The 20,974-nt window shown below is 35.3% G+C and overlaps 3 protein-coding genes and 1 long non-coding RNA gene across 7 annotated transcripts in view; 2 read left to right on the plus strand and 2 right to left on the minus strand.

The window, feature by feature from the left end:
- The window catches only part of LOC117155153 (Myosin heavy chain-like), a 65,405-nt gene extending 60,567 nt beyond the window's left edge, over positions 1–4,838 (minus strand). Inside the window, exon 1 of the mRNA XM_033330799.2 lies at positions 3,067–4,838. Coding sequence (XP_033186690.2) covers positions 3,067–3,201 — 135 coding nt within the window. The 5' untranslated portion in view covers positions 3,202–4,838. The remainder of the gene's footprint in view (positions 1–3,066) is intronic.
- Positions 4,839–5,306: 468 nt separating this feature from the next.
- Positions 5,307–7,181, plus strand: HemK1 (HemK methyltransferase 1). The gene is made up of 5 exons (XM_033330821.2): positions 5,307–5,720; positions 6,048–6,136; positions 6,197–6,410; positions 6,535–6,788; positions 6,885–7,181. The coding sequence occupies exons 1-5, from the start codon at positions 5,469–5,471 to the stop codon at positions 7,126–7,128; spliced, it is 1,053 nt and encodes a 350-aa protein (XP_033186712.2). The 5' UTR covers positions 5,307–5,468; the 3' UTR covers positions 7,129–7,181.
- LOC117155156 (uncharacterized) lies at positions 7,001–20,895 on the minus strand. 2 transcript variants are annotated; one of them, XM_076623377.1, is made up of 10 exons: positions 20,068–20,895; positions 15,892–16,204; positions 15,249–15,426; positions 11,645–12,329; positions 10,440–10,696; positions 9,804–9,979; positions 9,324–9,555; positions 9,005–9,185; positions 8,696–8,906; positions 7,001–8,494 (listed from the first exon to the last, which is right to left on the minus strand). In XM_076623377.1, the coding sequence occupies exons 1-10, from the start codon at positions 20,192–20,194 to the stop codon at positions 8,212–8,214; spliced, it is 2,643 nt and encodes an 880-aa protein (XP_076479492.1). In that variant the 5' UTR covers positions 20,195–20,895; the 3' UTR covers positions 7,001–8,211. The 2 variants fall into 2 exon arrangements, with proteins under 2 accessions (XP_076479492.1, XP_033186702.2); XM_033330811.2 differs by having other exon boundaries at positions 8,696–8,927.
- LOC117155160 (uncharacterized) lies at positions 16,069–18,734 on the plus strand. 3 transcript variants are annotated; one of them, XR_013059740.1, is made up of 3 exons: positions 16,069–16,209; positions 16,305–17,096; positions 17,268–18,734. It is a non-coding gene; the product is annotated as an uncharacterized LOC117155160 (long non-coding RNA). The 3 variants fall into 3 exon arrangements; XR_013059739.1 differs by having other exon boundaries at positions 16,305–16,501; positions 16,897–18,731; XR_013059741.1 differs by having other exon boundaries at positions 16,305–16,485; positions 16,897–18,731.
- Positions 20,896–20,974: the final 79 nt, after the last annotated feature.

Below are 20,974 nucleotides of genomic sequence, written 5' to 3' on the forward strand. Positions count from 1 at the left end.
AAACAGGAAAAGATAAATTGCAGAGTTGTGTGAGAATAGGGTGAAAAACTAATTATAGCTTCGATGTTTATGTATAAACTTTAAATGTTAATTAATAAAATTCCACGAATGGAAAATTATTTGTCTACGTGTGCTCTATTTAATTAAAAAACTAACAATATATGTTCATGATTCGAGTAATAAATAATTTAACATTTGAAAATATTTTAATATTCTTCTATCGACTATTTTCCGCTATTGCTATTTTACAACAAAAGTAATCGTGTACGTTCCGAGAAAAATTAGCGCGAAGATATACGATACGATGAAACTACGTGTAACAGACATACGTAGAGAGGGAGCAATGACCGATGTCGGAACAATTACAAATTCAAGTGTAATTAAGTAACTATGAAAGTGCCCTCGATTTCGTAATTCGAAAAGGTCTAATTAAATACAGCGCTGGGCTGTAATTCAATTATCTTCGAAACAAATCGATGATTGAATGAAACTGCTGTTTTTTAAGTCTCTGAAAACTAAACAAAAAAACTAATAATACATCGTTTGCAGAAATAAACTGCAAGAACATTGCACGCTGTAACATCCTACCTGAATTATGCTAACTGCAAGTAAGTTACAGTTCTATCCGTACTCTGAATAAAAGACTATTTTCTAAGCTACATAATACACAAAAGTACATGATAATTATAACCTAATACATAATTATATATTTAGAGCTGCAATTGCATATGCCTTAGCACAAATGTTGAGATCTTGATATCTTAATAATCACCGACTGAGAATTGAACAAGACTTAATGATATAACACTTTCACTTGAGTTCCATTACCTGCTGATAATGCATCCGCATTTCCTCTCTAATTACAAGGTACATACGGTACTACTACTATACGTCCACGACAAACAAATTACTTCCAATGCATCAGAGAATTTTTCATGGCATTTATCATCGTGCACAACGGCAAATATGTTTCTAAATAAAACGGACGGGCATGAAGAATGATTAAGGTTATAAAAACGTAATATACGGTCACAGAAAGTTCGAGAGAGAAACTGATATAAGAATTTATAGAAATAAATGTTAAACAGCCACGTTACGTTCTAACGCTCTAACATCGTTCGCTTCACTTTGCATTAAACGTCTCTCGGATACGTTGACTATTTTTTAATTCGATGAACGAAACAGTGAGCAGACTGTTCGTTTTTTTTTATTATTACGTCTATATATTAAATACGATAAATACTATTGAATTAACGAATTATGTACAGTGACTCGGGAAAGTATTCGAACACTTATCGTAGACAATTTTTCCGAGCATATTATAATATATGTTATACGAAATTGTTTCCATAAACACTGTAATGATATGTACGACTATTATGATTATAATGATACAATTTGAAATTAATATAAAATAACGAAAAAGTTTCAACATTTATATGGAGGCAAGAAAGATGAGAAAATTTTAGTTTACGAAGTACAAATAAAAATTGATATTTTCCAATTTTTACGAAAAATAGAGCGGGATGCAGAGATAATGTGAATTCCTCGTTTATTACATGATTTATAAGGAAAGGAACAAAAAATACTTACACAAATCACCATATCCTTAAGCTGATGTGTTGTTAAATTTAAAAAATGATTCAACACACTTTAATTATATTATATGAAAGTCACCTTAATTATAATTTAAAAGCGTAACTACATATTTTGTACCTTGTACAAAATTATACATTTTGTGTAAAAAATATCGTAATGATGAATAATTTGGAATATTTACATGCGTTAATATATTCTCAAAGTAGCAATCTAATTTTTTATTTACGTTTGTAAAAGAAAACAAACCGACGTTACAATGTATCGAATATTCGAAGAATTTTCTGTTCTTACCAATATACATGTATCTCTCACATACTACTGAATGACCTTGAATTATCTCGAGGTTACTTTGCACGAGGTCAGTATGATATCATCTTTAGTTTAATATAAAATAAATATCAGGAACAATGGAGAATTTTATTTAGAATATAAAATTAATGAAATCTTAAAATTTTTATTGTACAGGCAATTTTTATTTCATTAAATTCTACAAAAACAACGAAACAAATATTTTTTCTACTTTTCTCATATAAAATTGCTACTATGCACTATTTCAAGCAAAATTTATTTTAAGACATCCTATATACTTTACTATGGAATCATTCTACGTATAAACCCTGTTACTTATTACTTAACGTGTAATACGTTATCCGTTAAAGAATTACAATCTTTTTCACACAAACTGTTATGAAACGTCTTATCTCAATAAACAAAAGAATGTAATCAGCGAATTTTAAATTGTTATCAATTGTAAAGATTACAGCAACACACAAAGTGTATATAAAAAATGGCCTACTTTTAATACACGTGTAAATTTTAAAGAATGTATACAGTTACGTTTCATAAATTAACAAATCAGTAAAACGCGACTAATGCAGCTACTTATTTGCATTTATAATCTTTAATAATGACATCATGATAAACAAAAACTTAGAAAAATGTACTAAATATCAAGGTTCAAATATACACATTGAAGAGAAAAGAAATAAAGCCGGAAAATTCTTCTAAAGCGTATGACGGAATATCTGTGGTATGCTGTTACTATGGTGAACACATACCACTCGTCAAACCGCTACCCTACAAACTTCTTTAAAGGTGTTCGAACCTCCCAAAAAAACAGAACTCATAGATAAAAGATGAAGATTATCCACAATGACTCAAACTCGACAAATCGTAGGAATTATCCGCGCGCTATATCCACTTTGTAGATAAGCACAACGAAAGGAACGCGTAAAGGTCAACATTCAACATATTCAGCATGGACGTATCTCGACAAATTTTTATCGGACGAACGAGATAAATCTTAACAAGATAATATTACGCATATTTCATGTACCAAAAGAGAAGAATACTGTACTAAAAATAAACTAACACTATGTGTTAATCATTCATATATCTAATACCTTCAACCTACTGTTTCAACTAGATTAATTTACAAAAATAAACAAACAAAACAAAAAGACGTACTTCATCCAAACGTAGCAATTCCTCAGCGGACATACTACTGCGATCTCGTTTCTTGACATCTTTTCGTTCCTTCTTCTCTCGCTTCCGCTTCTCCTTGTCGTCCTTCTCCGCAGCCTTCTTCATAAAGTTAAACATCTTCTCATTCACAGCACGGATCTTGAGTCGAATGTGAGAAAGAGATAACACAGGATATCTCTTCTCTATTGATAGCTGGCGCGTGCACAGTTTCACGCCGTGTCGCGTATTTCGGTTCGACCCGCGCGCATAACGCGACACTGTCCATCGAAACGACTATGTGTGCCCGGTCACACCGCCGCTTATGTGCAAACACTAAACAACCGACGGAATCACTCCCCTACGACCTACGACGGCTATACACGATCGCACTCTGAAGACGACGAGGAAGAAGGGGAGGAGGGGCGTGCACGCTCGCGCAACGTTGCGTACGCGCCAAGCGAGCGCAAATCGGTAACAGGAAATTCCCTGTCACGAACGAATTCCGAGTAAACGATACGTCACTTTCGATGCCCCGTTATTTTACGATACAATACGAGGCACGTTTTCTTCACCACGCTTCGATCTATTCCCACATCGAAACGGTACCGATAGACACGAAGCAACACTCGCGCATCACTCGATAAATTTTTAAGTACTAGGTTTTCACGCGACACGGATCACGAAACACCGAATTCATCGATAGATTTTCAGTCGATGATTGACGGTACGGTGAGACGTGACGCGTAAAGGGGCGTGAACCTACCAGAGCAAACTGTTTCTTCATGGCCGGTCGTTTCCGGCATTTAATCCAAGCAAGATATTCCAAAACTGTATTTTTTTTACAAGATTCTTCCTCTTGCTTTATTTCTTACGTTGTTTCTTTATGAACAGAAGAATGGCTCTCTCTCTCACTCTCTTCTTCTTGGTTAAAGCTAATTGAAAATGTTCTTTCGTATATGATGCAAGACGATTGATCGAAAGCACAACTTTTATACACTTCGATAGTTTATTCTTGGGCTGATCGTATTAATTCCTTTCTCCGTTATTTCATCATCGGAAAGCATCGTTCCGTGTGAAAACAATATCGTGACAATCGCGCGTGACAGCGAACTTTTACCTTCGCGAGGCTTTCGAGTCGCCGGTATACCGTCGGGTGAAGGCGGAAGGGAAGGATAGGAATACGCGTGCCTAGAACAAAGAGGAAGGGGGGAAGGTTGGAAAGGAGAAAGAGAAGCAAGAGCGAAAGAGCAGCGAGAATCTACATGTCATTTTTCACCACACCTTACTCTCACGCTCTTTAAGCGACGGAAAGCTTCTGCTCGTAAACAAATGCCGTACAATCATAGAGAGGAATGTTAAGCGTTGCGACAGGGCGGCGTGTGTATCGGTTAGTTGTTTGCGATATAATCGAGCGAATCGTAAACAACGATCGATGATGTCACACGAGATCCAGAACCGACGCGATTTTCGATACACGACGAAACTGACAGTCAACGCAGCACGAGACACACGTCACAACACCGCCACCACACCACCCGCCGCCATTCACTAGGCCAAAGACGCGTGCAATTCGTATAATTCTCCAGATCCAAACCGTTCGATACGATAGTCACTCGAAAACGATGGTACACGTGTCCGTCGGAGCGTATAACAGCCTAGCCCATTGGATCGTTCCCTTTGTCAGAAAGACACAGTCAATAATAGACGGAAGTTGAACGGCGCACTCGTGTGACACCGACGACTGTCATGGCAGACTGAGTCGCAAGTTGCGAGTTGGACCAGTGGCGACTGCTGGCGTCCTAAACCGAATCATGGCCTATAGGCCCGCACCCTTCTTTCCGTTATACAATTCTGCGCATGCGCCCCTAATCGATGATACGTTATCGACTGAACGCAAGACGAATCTTTCTTATGAATTAAAAAAGACTGACATGTGTGATATTAACCATTTAATTGGTCAATATTACGAAATAACAACGATTTCAACAAGATAGGTTTTCCAGACATGCAACACATATTTTGCCTTGTATCGTTTATGAAATCCGTGTATCTCATTCACATGTTTAATGAGTTTTCGTATTCATGTACGTATTGTGTAATTGTAAGCATTTACAATTATATGTTGATATAGTGATTTACCTGCCCCATAAATATCTCATTGCTTCTTCAATGTCAATCCTTTCTCTGCTCGATCGACGTTGTATTGCGAGAAAATGTAATTAAATATATTTCTCAACAGCTGGCAGCACATAGCAGGATTGAACGAATAACGAATTGTGATTCGTGCCTGGCAATCGTGAGTTTAATAAATGGAGGATATTTTGATATTTCGTATATCACGTGAAATAATTGTTGGTTAGGAACACAATTTGATGGTGACGACAACTTATTCTATATGAAACATAATGTTGCTTCGATGTCTTTCGAGTGCTCGTGCTTTCTTCAGTGTTGTAAGTGCCGAAACATGTATACAGTGTAGTAAAGGTAAAATTATCACGTTTAGTCGACCAACGCGAAGTTTGTGCACAACGAACGTACAATGTCCTACTGTTGGTGAAATTATTGAACAATGGAGCGACCGGTTTAAGAACGAAGGTATTCCGGAACCCGTAGAATCGATCGAACACATCGTTGCACACGTTATAGGCACTAGCAAGGTATTACCATTACCAAGCATTCAATGCTCGTACAATTTAAATTCTTCTTTCTCGTATTTTCATGATGACCAGCACCAACCACTAAAATAATTATCAACTGATATTCATTGTTTTAAACATATTTTCTTTCGTTAAATCTTGTTATAATCTTTACTCCTGTAAATGGAGTATATATAAGTAAAATAATATTTAAAAAATATATAAGCAAATACATACACATAAGTTGTTTTTATACAATTTTTATTTAATCTTACGAAAACGATGAAATTTGCTTTGTAATTAAATTCGATATTTAAAAATAGGATTTCAGCGAAAATTTATTTTCAGATATTAGATGTTGTGAACGCGCGAAATAAAAGACTTACGTCGGATCAGCGCGATACACTGGATTTGTTGTGCGAATGCCGATTATCTCGGTAAAAAGTTTTCACAGAATTGTTGTTCATCATTCTTTGGCTAAAATCGAATCTTTACAGAATGCCGGTTCAATACATAATAGGAGAATGGGACTTCCAAGATATTACTTTAAAATTAGTTCCGCCAATTTTCATTCCACGACCAGAAACTGAAATGTTAGTTCATTATGCTTTAAAAGCATTACGTTCTTCTGAAAATAAAAAACAAGAAATCTTAGAGGTTGGATGTGGTTCTGGAGCCATATCTCTTGCGATCGCTCATGCTGATAAAACAGTAACTATTATATCAGTCAATTGCTATCTATCTTGCATATATTTACTTAGTTTTATTGGAAATCATTTTCTCTGATAACTATAGCAAATAGGATTCATACGTAAAACTAGACCAATTTTTCTAGGTTAATTGTATAGCGATCGATTCAAATCCAGACGCGTGCGAATTAACAAAAGAAAATCGAGATAGGTTAAATTTAAAAGATCGAGTTGCAGTTGTGCATGCAGCCCTGAAAGACGATGGATCGATAGAAATATCGAACGCATTAAGTGAAACCAAAGATCTCGATTTTAATTCGAAAATTTTCGATATAATAGTTAGTAATCCTCCTTATGTGCCGACCAAACAGATACCTACATTAACTCCAGAAATTAAAATGTAAATAAATATCAAGTCAAAAAAGCATTTTAAACATTATAAATTAATATTTTTTCACATATATATAATATTTATAATTTAAATTGTATTCTTCAGTTACGAAGATCTAACGGCACTTGATGGAGGAGACGATGGCTTAAAAGTCATTAAACCTTTACTAAAATACGCTGCTACAGCCTTAAAGCCGGGAGGACGTTTGCTTTTAGAAGTTGATACAAGTCATCCTGAATACATACGCTTTTTTACAAAAAAATATTCCGTTCTTAAACTTCAGTACGCACATACATACAAAGATTTTTGTAACAATGATCGATTTGTTGAGATAGTGAAACTCTCGTAAAAGGGTTTAATGTACAAATATTTTTTACAATAAATAAATCAAAATAAAATACATTACATGTTTCTTCATATATGTTTATAGAATTAATTAATATATGTATATGTACATAATTAAAAATATCAATAATTTATTTGTTTTCTGATACATTATTAGAGTATACTTGGATTAAAAATATCTTTATACTGGATGGAATTAATTATAAAGTCGTACTTTCTTAAAATTAAAAAATTCTAAAGTTTTTAGTAAGAAATGGTCGCTTTATGTCAAATGATCATGCATTAAAATTAGCTAACTTACAGTAATTCGTGATATATACAATGGGAAACGAAAAATACAATAAGCGTATTAGTTAAAAAATAAATAATTTGATAGTGAATATCGTAACAGTGTCTTTTTGGTTCTTTTAACCTTGCTATCTGTACAAACAAAAATATAACAAAAATATATTAAAAAAGCTATTTTAAAAAGTCATTTCCTTTCTAATTATCTTCATGAAAACAACAGCATTTCATTTCGTTAACGATAAATTGATAATAACTATAATAGCATCAATATGTGTACAATGTGTAAATAGATATTTTATAATAATTTTTTACTTTCGCCAGTCTTTCAAGAAAATATTACTTCCATGAATGAATTGATGTGAATGAATTCAGTGAATACGTACGTATAAAAATTTGTTAAATATTTACAATTGTTATAAATGTAATTTCAAATACTGATTTTCATGTCTTTTATCCATCTTATAAATATCGTTTTTTCTTTGGTAATTGTTAACTCGGTTAGTCAGCTCAACAGAGCCGTTGTAATATTAATTTCTTAGAAATTGAAACTGCTGGAAATTAATGTCGTACTAGCAATTGTCAATTAGCAGTAGTTGATTGCACTTATAAATAACAGTCTCAGGAAAATCTTTCTATTAATTCTTCATTAGAATATCCTCAATAATATCAATCTCTGTAGAATCAGTGTAGGAAGTATAATTGGAGTTTGCACGTTCGTCAATCTTCGAATTAACTCAATTGTACTTTAGTTTTTAATACTTGTTATTGCTTAATGTCGTTACCCCTTCGATTATTTATTTTATTGCGGAGAAAACTTTTCAAGTTCTCTTTTAATCGAAGCTATTAACGGTACTGCTGGATCTTCTGGTGGAAGTTGGCTGTCGACAAGTATACGCCTCGTATCAACATCTGGCAAGTTAGGCCTATGAAAGGGACCAGCACTTAGTGGTCTGGAACCCCAACCACTGCGAGATCGCGGTGGTTGGAAATGTCCATTTTCTGCAATATCACAGTCGTTGGATTTCACCGGTAACGACGTACGAGGTCGAACCTGCATTTCCGCTAATGGTGAAGATATAGGACTAAAGACGAAATTAAATACAGACATTAACATGAATTTTAAACAGAATATACTAAAAAAGTAATCGATAAGCTTTCTAGATAAGTTTTGTCTCTGACTTTTAACACTAACTATATTGCAATTAATAATTATAATATAGACTCTTAATTTAGCAGAGCTTTTTTTAGAATGCTTCTCAATTACAATCCCTAAATAAAAATACCTAGCATGAGTGATTCTTCCTTTAGTTTCGGAAAATATCGTGAGAATATCCGGTGTACGTGCTGCTGAAGTTGGTCTTGTGGCGCATAATTGTGCTTCTGATTTTGCATCTCTACTTCCAAAGAGACTGAAAGAATCTTCCAGGAGTTCGTGAAGTCTTCTCCTTGCTTTCCCCACAGGACCGGATGGCATTGCATAAGTTGGATCAACATCTGTTCCGGATGTACCATTGTCTTAAATCACAGTTCAAATTACGTAATAAGAAAATTTAATCCGGAAAATACTAGAATAAATGGGCTGAGACAGATACCTTCTGCAGACAAGTTTTGCCGCCGAAGATTCCATACTATTGGTCCTATAACTCCAGGGTCTTTGACAGCACTCGAAGTTCGTGCAAAAAATTTATCATTCACACCATCACCCGTATAAAGACCCAAACGATCGTTTTCTCGCCTTACCAGTTCTGGAGAGTCTATGTCTAGATGTTTGACCTAAATAAAACAAATATAGAACACATAAAATCTGTGAGAAGTACGCGTAAAGTATTAAATATTTAATATGTTTTCGTTGGACTAATTTTATGTCATGTTTTCGTTACAACTTTTATTGCAAGATTAAAGTTTGCTCACCATAACTGGTTCGAGTACTCTAGAAAGTGGTTCAACACTTTTCATGCTGGGGAATGGCTTACAAGATGGCATAGAAAGGTAAGAATGCGGTGAAGCAGTGGCTTCTTCTTGCCTCGTGTAATCTTTTTCCAAAGAATCTAATGTTTCTAGATGATCGACAATCACATCCATTGAATCGGATGTTCGAGGCGTGTCAACAGCGTTTGTTCGTGTCATTCTTCCATGTGCCATTCTATAATTGAACGATAACAATTAAATATCGCGTTATACTTTTTACAGGTTTACAGAAGTATCAAGATAGAAAGATAAGATTGAATATAATTAAAAGCTTTAAAAGAAAAAAATTAGATCTTAAGATATGGTTCAACATTATTAGAAATTTCAAAATACGAAGATGGGACTTCAGTTAAGCTTGAAAACAAACCAAGAAATTTTATCAAATGAAATTTGTATCATCTTGCAATTAACACTTGGATGTACCTGGTTCTTTTCGAGGAGTATTCCCACGGTCTCGGTTCTAGCGTTTTACTTTTCTGTTCTTCGTCGTTGTCGCTCGAAACTTGATGAATTCCTGCCTCGAGACTGTCGGGGGTTTCGAGAGACACCGGAGTCCTCGATAAACTTCCAGGAGTCTGTCTCTGACTGGTACCGTCAGTCTGCGAAAAAGGATAGGATGTGCAGTAGATCGATAGAGTTGCTTCGCAATAAATCAGAGTAAACGAAGGTTGAATATTCGCCCCAAGTCAATAGTCGAATAAATGCAACAGTCTGTCCCTATAATTCCAGCTAGTCATTTGGCTCGATTATTGGACAGTGTTCTTACTATTCCGGATTTTTTCATTTATATTTATGTTCAATATCGCGCAAACTATTAACAAAATTAGTGGCCATAGCTTGCGTGCTTAAAGTGAGAATCTAAATAGATATTTCTCCTATACGCTAAATGAGTACTTTAAATCTCTTTACACCTTTGCACCTTTAAATTTAGCACAAATGCATATGAAAATTTACAGTCTATTAATCGCTATATTTTTTTTTATTTTTAACAGTCAATCACGTTATTTTAGATAATATTATTTCACGTTTCCTATGCTGCTACTCTAATTTCTCACATACCTTAATTTCCATTTCGGATGTCGAACAAGCATTATTATCAAGACCGGCAGCTGCTTGTATATATTCTTGTTTCTTTCTTAAAACATGGTGACTCGGTGGTGCAGCTACAGCGCTGTGTGCTCGTTTCCTTTTTGCTGCGAGAACTAATCCCGTGACAACCAATGCTAACAGAATAAAACCAGCGCTTGCTGCACCGATTAATAGCCATGCATCCCTTTTCCTCGAAAGAGCCAATGGTCGTGTTTCTTTCAGGTACGCTATGTACACAAAAAATGCAAAGTAACTTGAAACTCAATTGAAACTCAAAATGCTTATAAATCAGTACTACTTAAAACAAGGAATGTAATACATTAATATATTGGATATACTGTAAGATATATACTAAGCGTCCTTTTTATATATTAAAAGTTGATCATTATGCCTGTAGATATTAATATTCGTACCCATTTTAATGAAAAAAAGAAGATAAATTTTATTTAGATTATATATTAATAAATACACCTACAATCTAGACGTGCAAACGAACAATCCAAATTTGTCAGTGGAACTCAAAGTTTATTTAAAGAAGATTCAAGTTGTTCTTGTTGTCATAATGAATCATGTTTGGGATACCTTGTAGCAGCCAACTTATTCGCTAGACGTTACTCCCTAGGATTATTACCTGTTCTGATCGACGTAACACGTCTCATCCGATACTCACTTTCAATTAGCGGACGAGATAGAAAAATGACTCGGCGATTGGTTCTTGTCTAGAGACGCAGCATTTTTCCATGAGAGAATTCATGATTTGCCATTCAGAATTTAATGAAAGAATTCATAGATGGCTCTAGTTTGATTCAGACTAGCGATAACGATACGGTCAGATGACGTCGAGTCAGGCTCCGGTCAAGAGATTCTCGTTCGACTCGACCGAACTTCCAACTGCGAATAATCTCGTTGAATTACCTGTAAGCGATTTTGACCTGACTCGACGCGACCCGACCATGCGAATCGTCTCTTAAAATCATAGAGAGCGATGGCAAATGTTCTGATCGAACCACCTGCTGTACCTTCTTTTTGAATAGACTTGGAATCTCACTGGAAAATTCGCATCATTCGTTCGCACACCTAATTACGAAAAAGCGGTGCTAAGATATCTTACTTCTTAATGGAAAATAATAATACACTATACTACTATAAGTAAGAGCTACAAGTATAATATTTACGTTCGCTTTGAATAAGAACTGGCGCGCCAAGTTCCAATGCAACCTCTTGAGGTGACAAAAGAGCCATATCCCTGGCAGCTGTTTCTGCGGGTACAGGTTTCCCTCCTAGGTGAACCGAATAAATCAACTTCGTAGCCCCACTGTCCGTTACACTTGTATTTTGCATTCTAACTTGGACAGCCTCGTCGCCAGAACGATCCAATGAACGTAACTCGGAATATTTGCTTGTATTTGTGCTGTCTGAACCGCCATCGTTTAATATTTCTTCCCTTGACGTAGCACGATTGTTCGTACGATCGCGAACATCGTTAAAAAGATTAGAAGACGAATTAAAAGATAGATCGTACTGCAACGATCGTTGACCAGGATAGTCTGTCGTGTTTTCATTGAAGTCTAACGGCGTGGTTGCAGATAGATCTTTATCGTACGATATTTTCTCCTCGACGGGGCTCGATTTTGTGATTTTTAATTGAAAATCGTCCATTTGAATTTGCTCGTTGCGATTCCCAACATCGTTAACGCTTGTCGTCGTTGGGACAAGAGTATTTTTGAAGCTGGATACTTGAAGTAGTTTTATTTGGTTTGGCATCGTAGAGATCCGAGACTCTGAATTCCCTGCAATCCTTAGTTTAGGCGATGAGATCGTGGAATTTCGCGGCATTTCTCCCTGACCGGCGATCTCTGGCTGAAACAACGTTCGAGAAATATTTATTGCAACTGTATGTTTGCCATGTTACCTTGTATTTAAAAAAATATATATATAAACCTTTAAAAGTAACTCTCATAAATTTATTCGCTGTTACTGTAGAAATACGAAGGTGTACTTTATGGAATGCTCGGGGTTTAAGGAAGCTTCTATGATTGCACGGACTGTAAATCGAAATCGTTTAAAAGTTCCGTATTAATAAAAACTCATGTATATTAGTGGTGCCAATTTTATGAAATAATTGTTAATAACCTCAATAATTGTTAAACACAGATTCATCTTGAAAGCTATGTATGTGAATGTTGTCTGGCAGCCATTCTTTATTCCAAGATTCTAAAATTATGATTTAAAAGCAAGAGTAATTAACGAATATTCGGTAATTAGAGAGACAATTCTTTCCCTTTGAAATTAAAAAATAAAAGTTTCTCACCTTCGCGCAATTAACTTGCATTGTACGTGTATACATTTATTCGAGGTTTACGCCTTTAACTACGTCGACGAGAAATTACGATTCATATTTCGAACGTAGTTTGCGAACAATTAAATACTATCCATACGAGTGCTTCAATCTATCACGCAAAATTTGTAAATCTTTATATTTACAGTTTGTAGACTGAAAGAAAGGTAGGAAGAAAGCTGATGATACAATCCGGTAGACGCAAACCTAAAAGTTCACAGATGAATTCTCTTAATTAGCCTTTCTTAATAAAGAGAATTTGTTCGACTTTTTCCATTAAACTGAATCTTAAGATAGGTCCATAGTTACATTCATACGTAAGCTACAAATTATCTACATACTATAGATAACTTTGGTTTAAATCCATAGCCTTAGTGAAGCATACTTTATGTCACTTACTTCTACGAAAATGTTATTTTCTACTAAGAACACTTCATCTTAATTTACATTATCTTAATAACTCATAATCTGTCATATTTTTAGGGACAGCGATGCTATCACCGCATAGCGGTGGAAAGCGGAACTAATTTTTCAATCCCCTTTACCTGCGACGAGAATATATATCCGTCCTTCTAAAACACTAGTGCGTTTCTTGTCTGCGAACAACCATCGGCTGCCATCTATTCTCACACACTATAACTTTTTATGTTCCAGCTTCCACACACAGATGACGGGGCATGGCTTGACCATAAACAAGGAGCGCACTACCGTGCGACAAGGACAGACATACCTCTCTCTCTAATTCATCGAATTTTCATTAATTGCCCTGTTCCTGCTACAAAATCCTTCGCTTTTAGAATCGAAGAATATAGAGGGGATCTCTGAGAACGGTTTTGCACCGATTTCGACCAGAATTTCCGCTTAATTATTCAGTTTTTAACGATTATCCACGGCGTCCCCTCGTCAGCCAGGGGCCACGCCGCAAATTTTCGCATAATTTTCCTCACGCGTAATTAATTCACGAACTTTTACGCACGAAAAATTTACTACGGGATCTAAGGAAGCTTCTACGATTCCTTAGAGAGCTAATTAATACGGCGTAAAGTTGGTATTTGTAAAAAGTCGCAGACCAGTACCGGGCTAGCCGCGACATTAGCTACGATAAATGTCCATAACTAATTAATTAAAGGTAAATTCCGATTGAAATCGGCGTGTGAATCTTGCCAGAGGTTCCACCTTTGCCTTGCGATCCTGAAAGTTCATCACTCTTACCAGGGAGAAGAGTAACGAAGGAACAATCGTGAAATTAGAGTGAGAAGTATGTCTGTCCTTGTCGCGCAATATATCTTTCCTTGTCTGTGACGTCACGTATGTCTGTCTTTGTCGCACAATATACCTCTTCTTATCTAACAGGAGTCGAAGTACTTCCTCGCATGTTCTATACTCCTGTTACTTTTCTGCAGTTTTAGCCGGTTTCGATAGATAGCAGCATCGATCGTAGACAAGGAGCGCACTACCGTGCGATAAGGACACACATACTTCTCTCTCTCTAATTCTTCGAATTTTCATCAATTGCTCTGTTCCTGCTACAAAATCCTTCGCTTTTAGAATCGAAGAATATAGAGGGGATCTCTGAGAACGGTCTTGCACCGATTTCGACCAAAATTTCTGCCTAATTATTCAGTTTTTAACGACTATCCACGACATCCCCTCGTCACCCAGGGACACGCCGCAAATTTTCGCCACGCGTAATTGATTTATGAACTTTTACGCACGAAGAATTTAGTACAGGATCTATGGAAACTTCCACATTTCCTTAGAGTGCGAATTGATGCAGCAAAAGGTTAATATTTATGGAAAATCGCAGACATGTACCTAATTAATTAAAAGGAAATTCCGGTCGAAATCGATCTGTGAACCTTGCCAGAGGTTCTGCCTTTGTAGTACGATCCTGAAAATTCATGAATTTTATCAGGGAAAAGCGTAATTAACGAATAATCGTGAAATTAAAGGGAGAAGTACTTCTGTTTTTTTCGCGCAATATAGCTTTCCTTGTCTGTGACGTCACGTATGTCCGTCCTTGTCGGACAATACAGCTCTCCTTGTCTAACAGTAGCTGAGATACCTCCTTGCACATTCTATACTCCTGTTACTTTCCCGCAGTTCCGACCTTCTTTAATCATCGGTAATAGACATGGAGCGCGATATTACGTGGCAAAGATAGATATACGTATAACAGTGTTGCCATCTATCGGAGTCGAATCGCGAGAAAGTAACAGGAGCGGAGAATAGAACGTGCGTGGAGGTATCTCAGCTCCTGTTAGACAAGGAGCGGGACAATGTACGACGAAGAGTGTAATAGCGATTAATTTCACCTTATCATCGCTATATGGTGATAATATTTTAATGAATTTAGAGGATATATCTATGAACGTTTATGATCGCGTCTGCCAAATTGGGGTTAGGTTGGGTTCCATTGTACGTTGATTCAGCAAGCGTACCTTGTTTCTAAGGAGCGCGTGCCCTCTTGTAATTCTTCGAAATCGTGTGTTCGTCTGTGAAAGTCCAAGATGACGATGCTGCTGCCTCGAAAACGCAGTCTTATACAATCGGGCTAGTTTCAATTCGATTTTTGGCGGTATGGCTTCACCTGCCCGAAGAACTGTTAGCAACCAGTATCTAAATCGTGGAGAACGAAAAAAGAATATTTCAATTATTCTGCGTAAAGTGTTGTTCGTGGCGTTACTTATAACGTAATTATGTATGTCTTGTCCGTAAGAAAACGCGAAGCTACGAACGCTGGATACGATCGCCTGTGCAATGTTGTGATGTTAGGTTAATTGGAACGTGTGTTTCCAGTCACGTTCTTGCAGTTTATAAAGGTTTTTGTAGTGCCAACTATTTCTTAGAAACAAACACGGAGTCTGATTAACGCATATATATTCAGTTTCAATTTACCGAAACACTTAGTCCCGGTTATGGCAAGAAACACGATAATTAAGAGTAGAGAAACATTCTTCTAACATACCGTTGGAAGTGTAATAAAAATATTTATATTTTGATCGGATGGCACCAAGTGTGAAAATATTCGTACACAAGACGCATAAATACTCGCAATCTGGAAAATAACAAATAAATACACACCTTGGACCAGGATCTTCTCCGATAAGGACACCGATATTTTGGTCCGTGTCGTCGTCCAATCTAGGCGTTGGTTCGATGCAAGTAGTACATTTTGGTTCGTTAGGTTCAGCGTAATCGGGAAATGGTTTGTGATTATCTTTGTCTTCTGCCGGCGAGTACAATGTTACGGTATGATGAACTGTTCTGGTTTCGTAAAACGTCAGCCCTTGATTAGCGTCTACCCATGGTGGGGCATCCTTGGCATCTGACCAAAAGAAGTCTTGCAGATGTACTCGACGTCCTGGCAGATGCTCGATCAGAATAATTTCATCCTCTGAGGTAACAAACATTTTACTCGTAAATTATACGCTTCGATTAATAAGGATGGAAGTGAAAGGCGCGTTTTAATGATATTTATTTGATTTATTACTTAGCAAACTGAGGATAGATTACGGTGATATCAAGTCGAACAAGAAATTGTATATCGTATTTCACGATACGTAGTAGTACGAAGAATAAATATTTTCGAGTATTCAGTTTGATTGAGACGAGTAATCGATTCAAATTTATGCTTCAATGCAACGATAACCGTCTTTATTGCATCGTGTAAACGTGGTAATGTATAAACGAGGTTTGTCTTATGAAATTAACTGCGTTGATTACAAAAGTAGAACAAATACCCTTTTTCTTTTTAATATACAGGATATAGGTTAATCGCTGCGTGATATTGTTTTAAATATCGTTGGAATTGTAACTGTTATTCGTTGACAAGTATATTCTCGTAAAACATTTTGCTAAAGCATCCAGAATAAAATCTATCAAAAATTAAACGTTGTAACATAATTTTATATAAATAATCGTCTTGCTTACGCTTACAGCTGTTAATGTCAATTTTATTTAAAAAAAATAAGCGTAAAATTAATATACGCAAAATAATACAGAATAATTATTTGAAAATTTCAATTAAATGTTACAGTTCAGGACATCTCGCGAGTAAAATATTCTTTTGAGGTTATGTAATTTCAGATTACATGATATTTATTTCCGCATTGCTATGAAAGAGGAACAGACAAACGTGAAGCGGTGGTGCGTGAAAGCTTCACTTTCATAGGAACTTATCGTCGACAAGGGCAATGACCTTTAGTCATGCGAATCGTTTACGAGACAATGTGACATTAAATATAACGAATAGACCAACTTGGTCCTAAACACCCGACATTAAACAGGTACACATACGTATATATACAGTATTAATAATTATTCGATTTACGTAATTAACAATTATTAGACGTTTTTATGAAACGACAAAATTGGCTTGATATTATCGAGACAACAAGCGATTCCGATTGTTCAATTAATATTGATCGTGATGGATTAATTTCTCATGTGCGAGACAGGTTAAAAAGTGTAGGGAACTATTTTAACGACTTCAAAAACTATGAAGTAACCAATTAGAGTACATACTAGTTAAAAACTTCCGGTAGAAGGAGAAAATCTGTCAAAAAGTTTGTCGTGCTACTGCGTGACTATAAATTGCTCGTTAATTTGCACGAGGTCATTGAATTCTCTTTTATTGGAACTTTGTTCCATGAATAGGTAGGTAAGTACCTATGTATTCAATTTCACTTGAAATTGGCTAATACTTACTTTAGCATATTTCACTCACGAATTAGGCATATGACGAATAAAACATCAAAATGAATTATAAGCAGACAAAGTATCGCTACCCCCACGGTGCGTTAAAATAATTTCAAGTTGGAAAATTCTTTAATCAGTGAAATCGTTTCAAGCGTATGTATTAATTAAAAAACGGACGATACATTACTGTTTCTAAGAATAAAAAGTAAAATATGACAACAGGTTAGGAAGAACCTTTGACAAAATTATAAAACGCAAGAAATAACAAACTGCTTGTTTAAACGTGATTCTTTTTATTTTACTTTCTGTCGTACAGCGTGAATATAAAAAATCCTTTCCTTTTCTAATACATTCGTCGTATTTCCTCGATCAGGCCATCTATGTCTAAACCTAACGTATTTATATAGAATTTTCAACGAAAACCTCCTTTTTATGTATTTTAGCAAATAGCGACTTCTCGCTTGTACAAACTTTTCATGCATCGCGTAATGTAAAGATTTGCTATGTACACCTTGAATATTTTTAGCCAGTGGTGGTAGTGTTAAATCGATAGGGAACCGAGTTCCTATGGTGAAAATAATGTAAATTGATTCTGATTAGTCTTCCAGGCTTTACCAGTTCGATTCCGCTAGAGACCATGCGTTTACAACCCCTTCCGATGCGCACTGTTACGAATTATTGCTGGTCACGTATCTAGTTATACTCTCACCTGTTATCCAACTCCAATTTATCGTGCAATACACCGAACTTCATTGCGAGAGCTTCAATTACGTTCTCTAATCGGCTCATTATCCTGAACAGAATGTTTTGCCTTAATTAATAGCTCGTGGATACTCGTCGAGCCATTTTTAACTTAAACGAAATGATCTGATACCATGTTACCGCTATGTACTTGATATCATACGTGTTTCGAAGTAACCAATCACTTTGATTAATTATTTTTATCTTAACTATTAATTGGCATTACGAGTGAGAATTCAGGAAGAGAATTTAAATGGAAGATTACGTTATAAAGTTTATCTTTATTTTCGTAATGTATCACTGATGTACCATTATTAGTTAAATTTCCCTGTGTTTCGTGTTTTTCTATTAATAAATGTATGTTGTAAATAAAAGGTAGTTTTCATTTTATTTCCGACCTTACAACTTAAAAATGTAAATATGTACGCTTTCGGTATAGGTACCATTAGTGTCAGGTTAAAAAGGTGTATATCAAAATGAAATAAATTATTTTCTAGTAATATGTCGCTTTCATTAATGGTTTGAAATAAAATAACAAATAATTTAGAATTTTAAATACTATATTTTTCATATGCTTGAATCATAAACAACGAGCCCGAATTATTTTACTATATTTATTACCATGTAATAAATTAAATATTTGTATAAAGATAAAAATACTGAAAAAAGATATACGACTAAAAGTATATACATATGACAATATAAATCACATAACATATGGACCAATGTTTTGCTCGTAAGATAAATATTATTTACATCAATTTATTTCTGCTATATATTAAGTTAATGCCAAATTTAGAGATGTTTATGTGTTATTTAACGCATTCCTGTATCAAATTCTATTTTAAATAAAACACAGTTTGCATATTTACATTACGTCGAAATATCGTCTTATAAAGCGATCTGACGTAATTAGCCAAAGGTCTTTGGCATTCAAGTTCAACATTATTCGGATCCAACAGATAGTTCTGGTTGCGTGGGAATGTTCGGGGGAAGCGTGATTCAAACCAGTGTTAAATGCTCCGTATGTCAGCGAATTGTATAGTACTTACGTAGAACTTGATGCTATCCACATGTGCGTATGTATATTGTATGTATATATATACCGAGATTCCCGGTGCGGAAAACATGGTGTCGATAATAATATCGATTAGTCGACGAACATTCACAGCTGACCGCTGAATTACATATCGTAATACGTCTTCGAGATTCTGTCACCTAGATTATTCAGTGACACGATTTCCAGTGACTCGACACTCGTGTAATCCACGAAACACATGCATTGCAATAATATACATGGTCACGAAAGCTTGGATTCTATGATACACGAATTGTAAGCTTTCTTCGAGAGATAAACTCATTACCATGAACGTACTCGTTTTCAAAAAAAGCGCGCCAGCGAAGAAACGATTGAATGAGAATCGATACGCGTATAGACGAGTGGAACAAATGTTTAGTAAGAGTATCTTGTCTCTCGAAGTAGATAAATCTTGTTCTTAAATTCAAATAATCTTGCAATTTTTTGTTCGACTATTTAAATATTCGTATATAAACTAGACAAGTAAGGAAAAATACATGAACGAGCGACAAAATTAAACAGAATGTAAAAAATGTTTTAATAGAATAAATTAATCGTATTATCAAATAAGTTAAAAGAAAACAAACTTGAACTTTCTAATTAATTTGAACTTCCTAGTATATTTTAATTGTAATTAACCTTATCATATACATAGACCCTATTGTATCAGTCAGTATAACGCAACAAAACCTTGATATCGAATATTTTCAATCTATAGTATCTCTGGAATAAAAACTAACCAGCTCCCGGTGGAAGGGAAGCTTGCACTTTCGAGATGTTCGAGTTTTGCAGAAGAAATATTAGAATTTGTACGATCGCACCGAAGGAAACTGACAATGCAGTACACAAAACACCACACAACAACATCGCGCCGGATGCACTCGGCTATACTAAAAGGGGTGAGACGTTGTCCACAAGTCTACTGAACCGTTCAGCCAATCCGAACGAACTCGAGTACTCCGTTCACTGCGCCGGCGTGATTTTCAAACATGCGCAAGGATATTTTATTCTTTGCTTCTACGTTATTTTCATTAATACCGTGCAAAGATTTCAACTTCTTTTATTTCTTTTTAAGACTTCGATAAATATATATATATATATTCTACAAATATCCGTACCTTCCAAGTTAGAATTCAGAGGTGCAAACATAATATTTGAAATATTGTAAATTTATAAATTAGCGTTGTTTAAGTTAAGCTTCTAAGTTCATAGTTCGTTCTAAACACCATGAATGATATACTATTTGTAGTTATGACATATTTCGATTGAAACATAGTTGACAGACATTTACGAATAGAATTGGAAATATTTTATGTTCAATAATAATACATTTTTTAGTTATTTCTGATTTGAAAATGAATATACTAAGGCAAACATCAGCAAAATTTTAGTAATTCGATAAAACTTAAGATGGTGGGAAATCATAAACCACATAGTGTGTTAATATCAATTATAAAAAAATCATGCCTGTTATTTCACTATTCCATATAATGGTGAATAAAATATTTCTACGGAAATTGAATTCCATTTAAATAGCTGCGTCATATGAGATTCCAAATTTGAAAATATGTCGAATCTTCGTACTACTCGGACTATGGTAGAATAATTTTATTGCACCACTGCTGTAGTTAGTCACATAAAACGGTT

The sequence above is a fragment of the Bombus vancouverensis genome, chromosome 12 (genome assembly GCF_051014615.1).
Source record: "Bombus vancouverensis nearcticus chromosome 12, iyBomVanc1_principal, whole genome shotgun sequence".
In the NCBI taxonomy this organism is placed as follows: domain Eukaryota; kingdom Metazoa; phylum Arthropoda; class Insecta; order Hymenoptera; family Apidae; genus Bombus; species Bombus vancouverensis.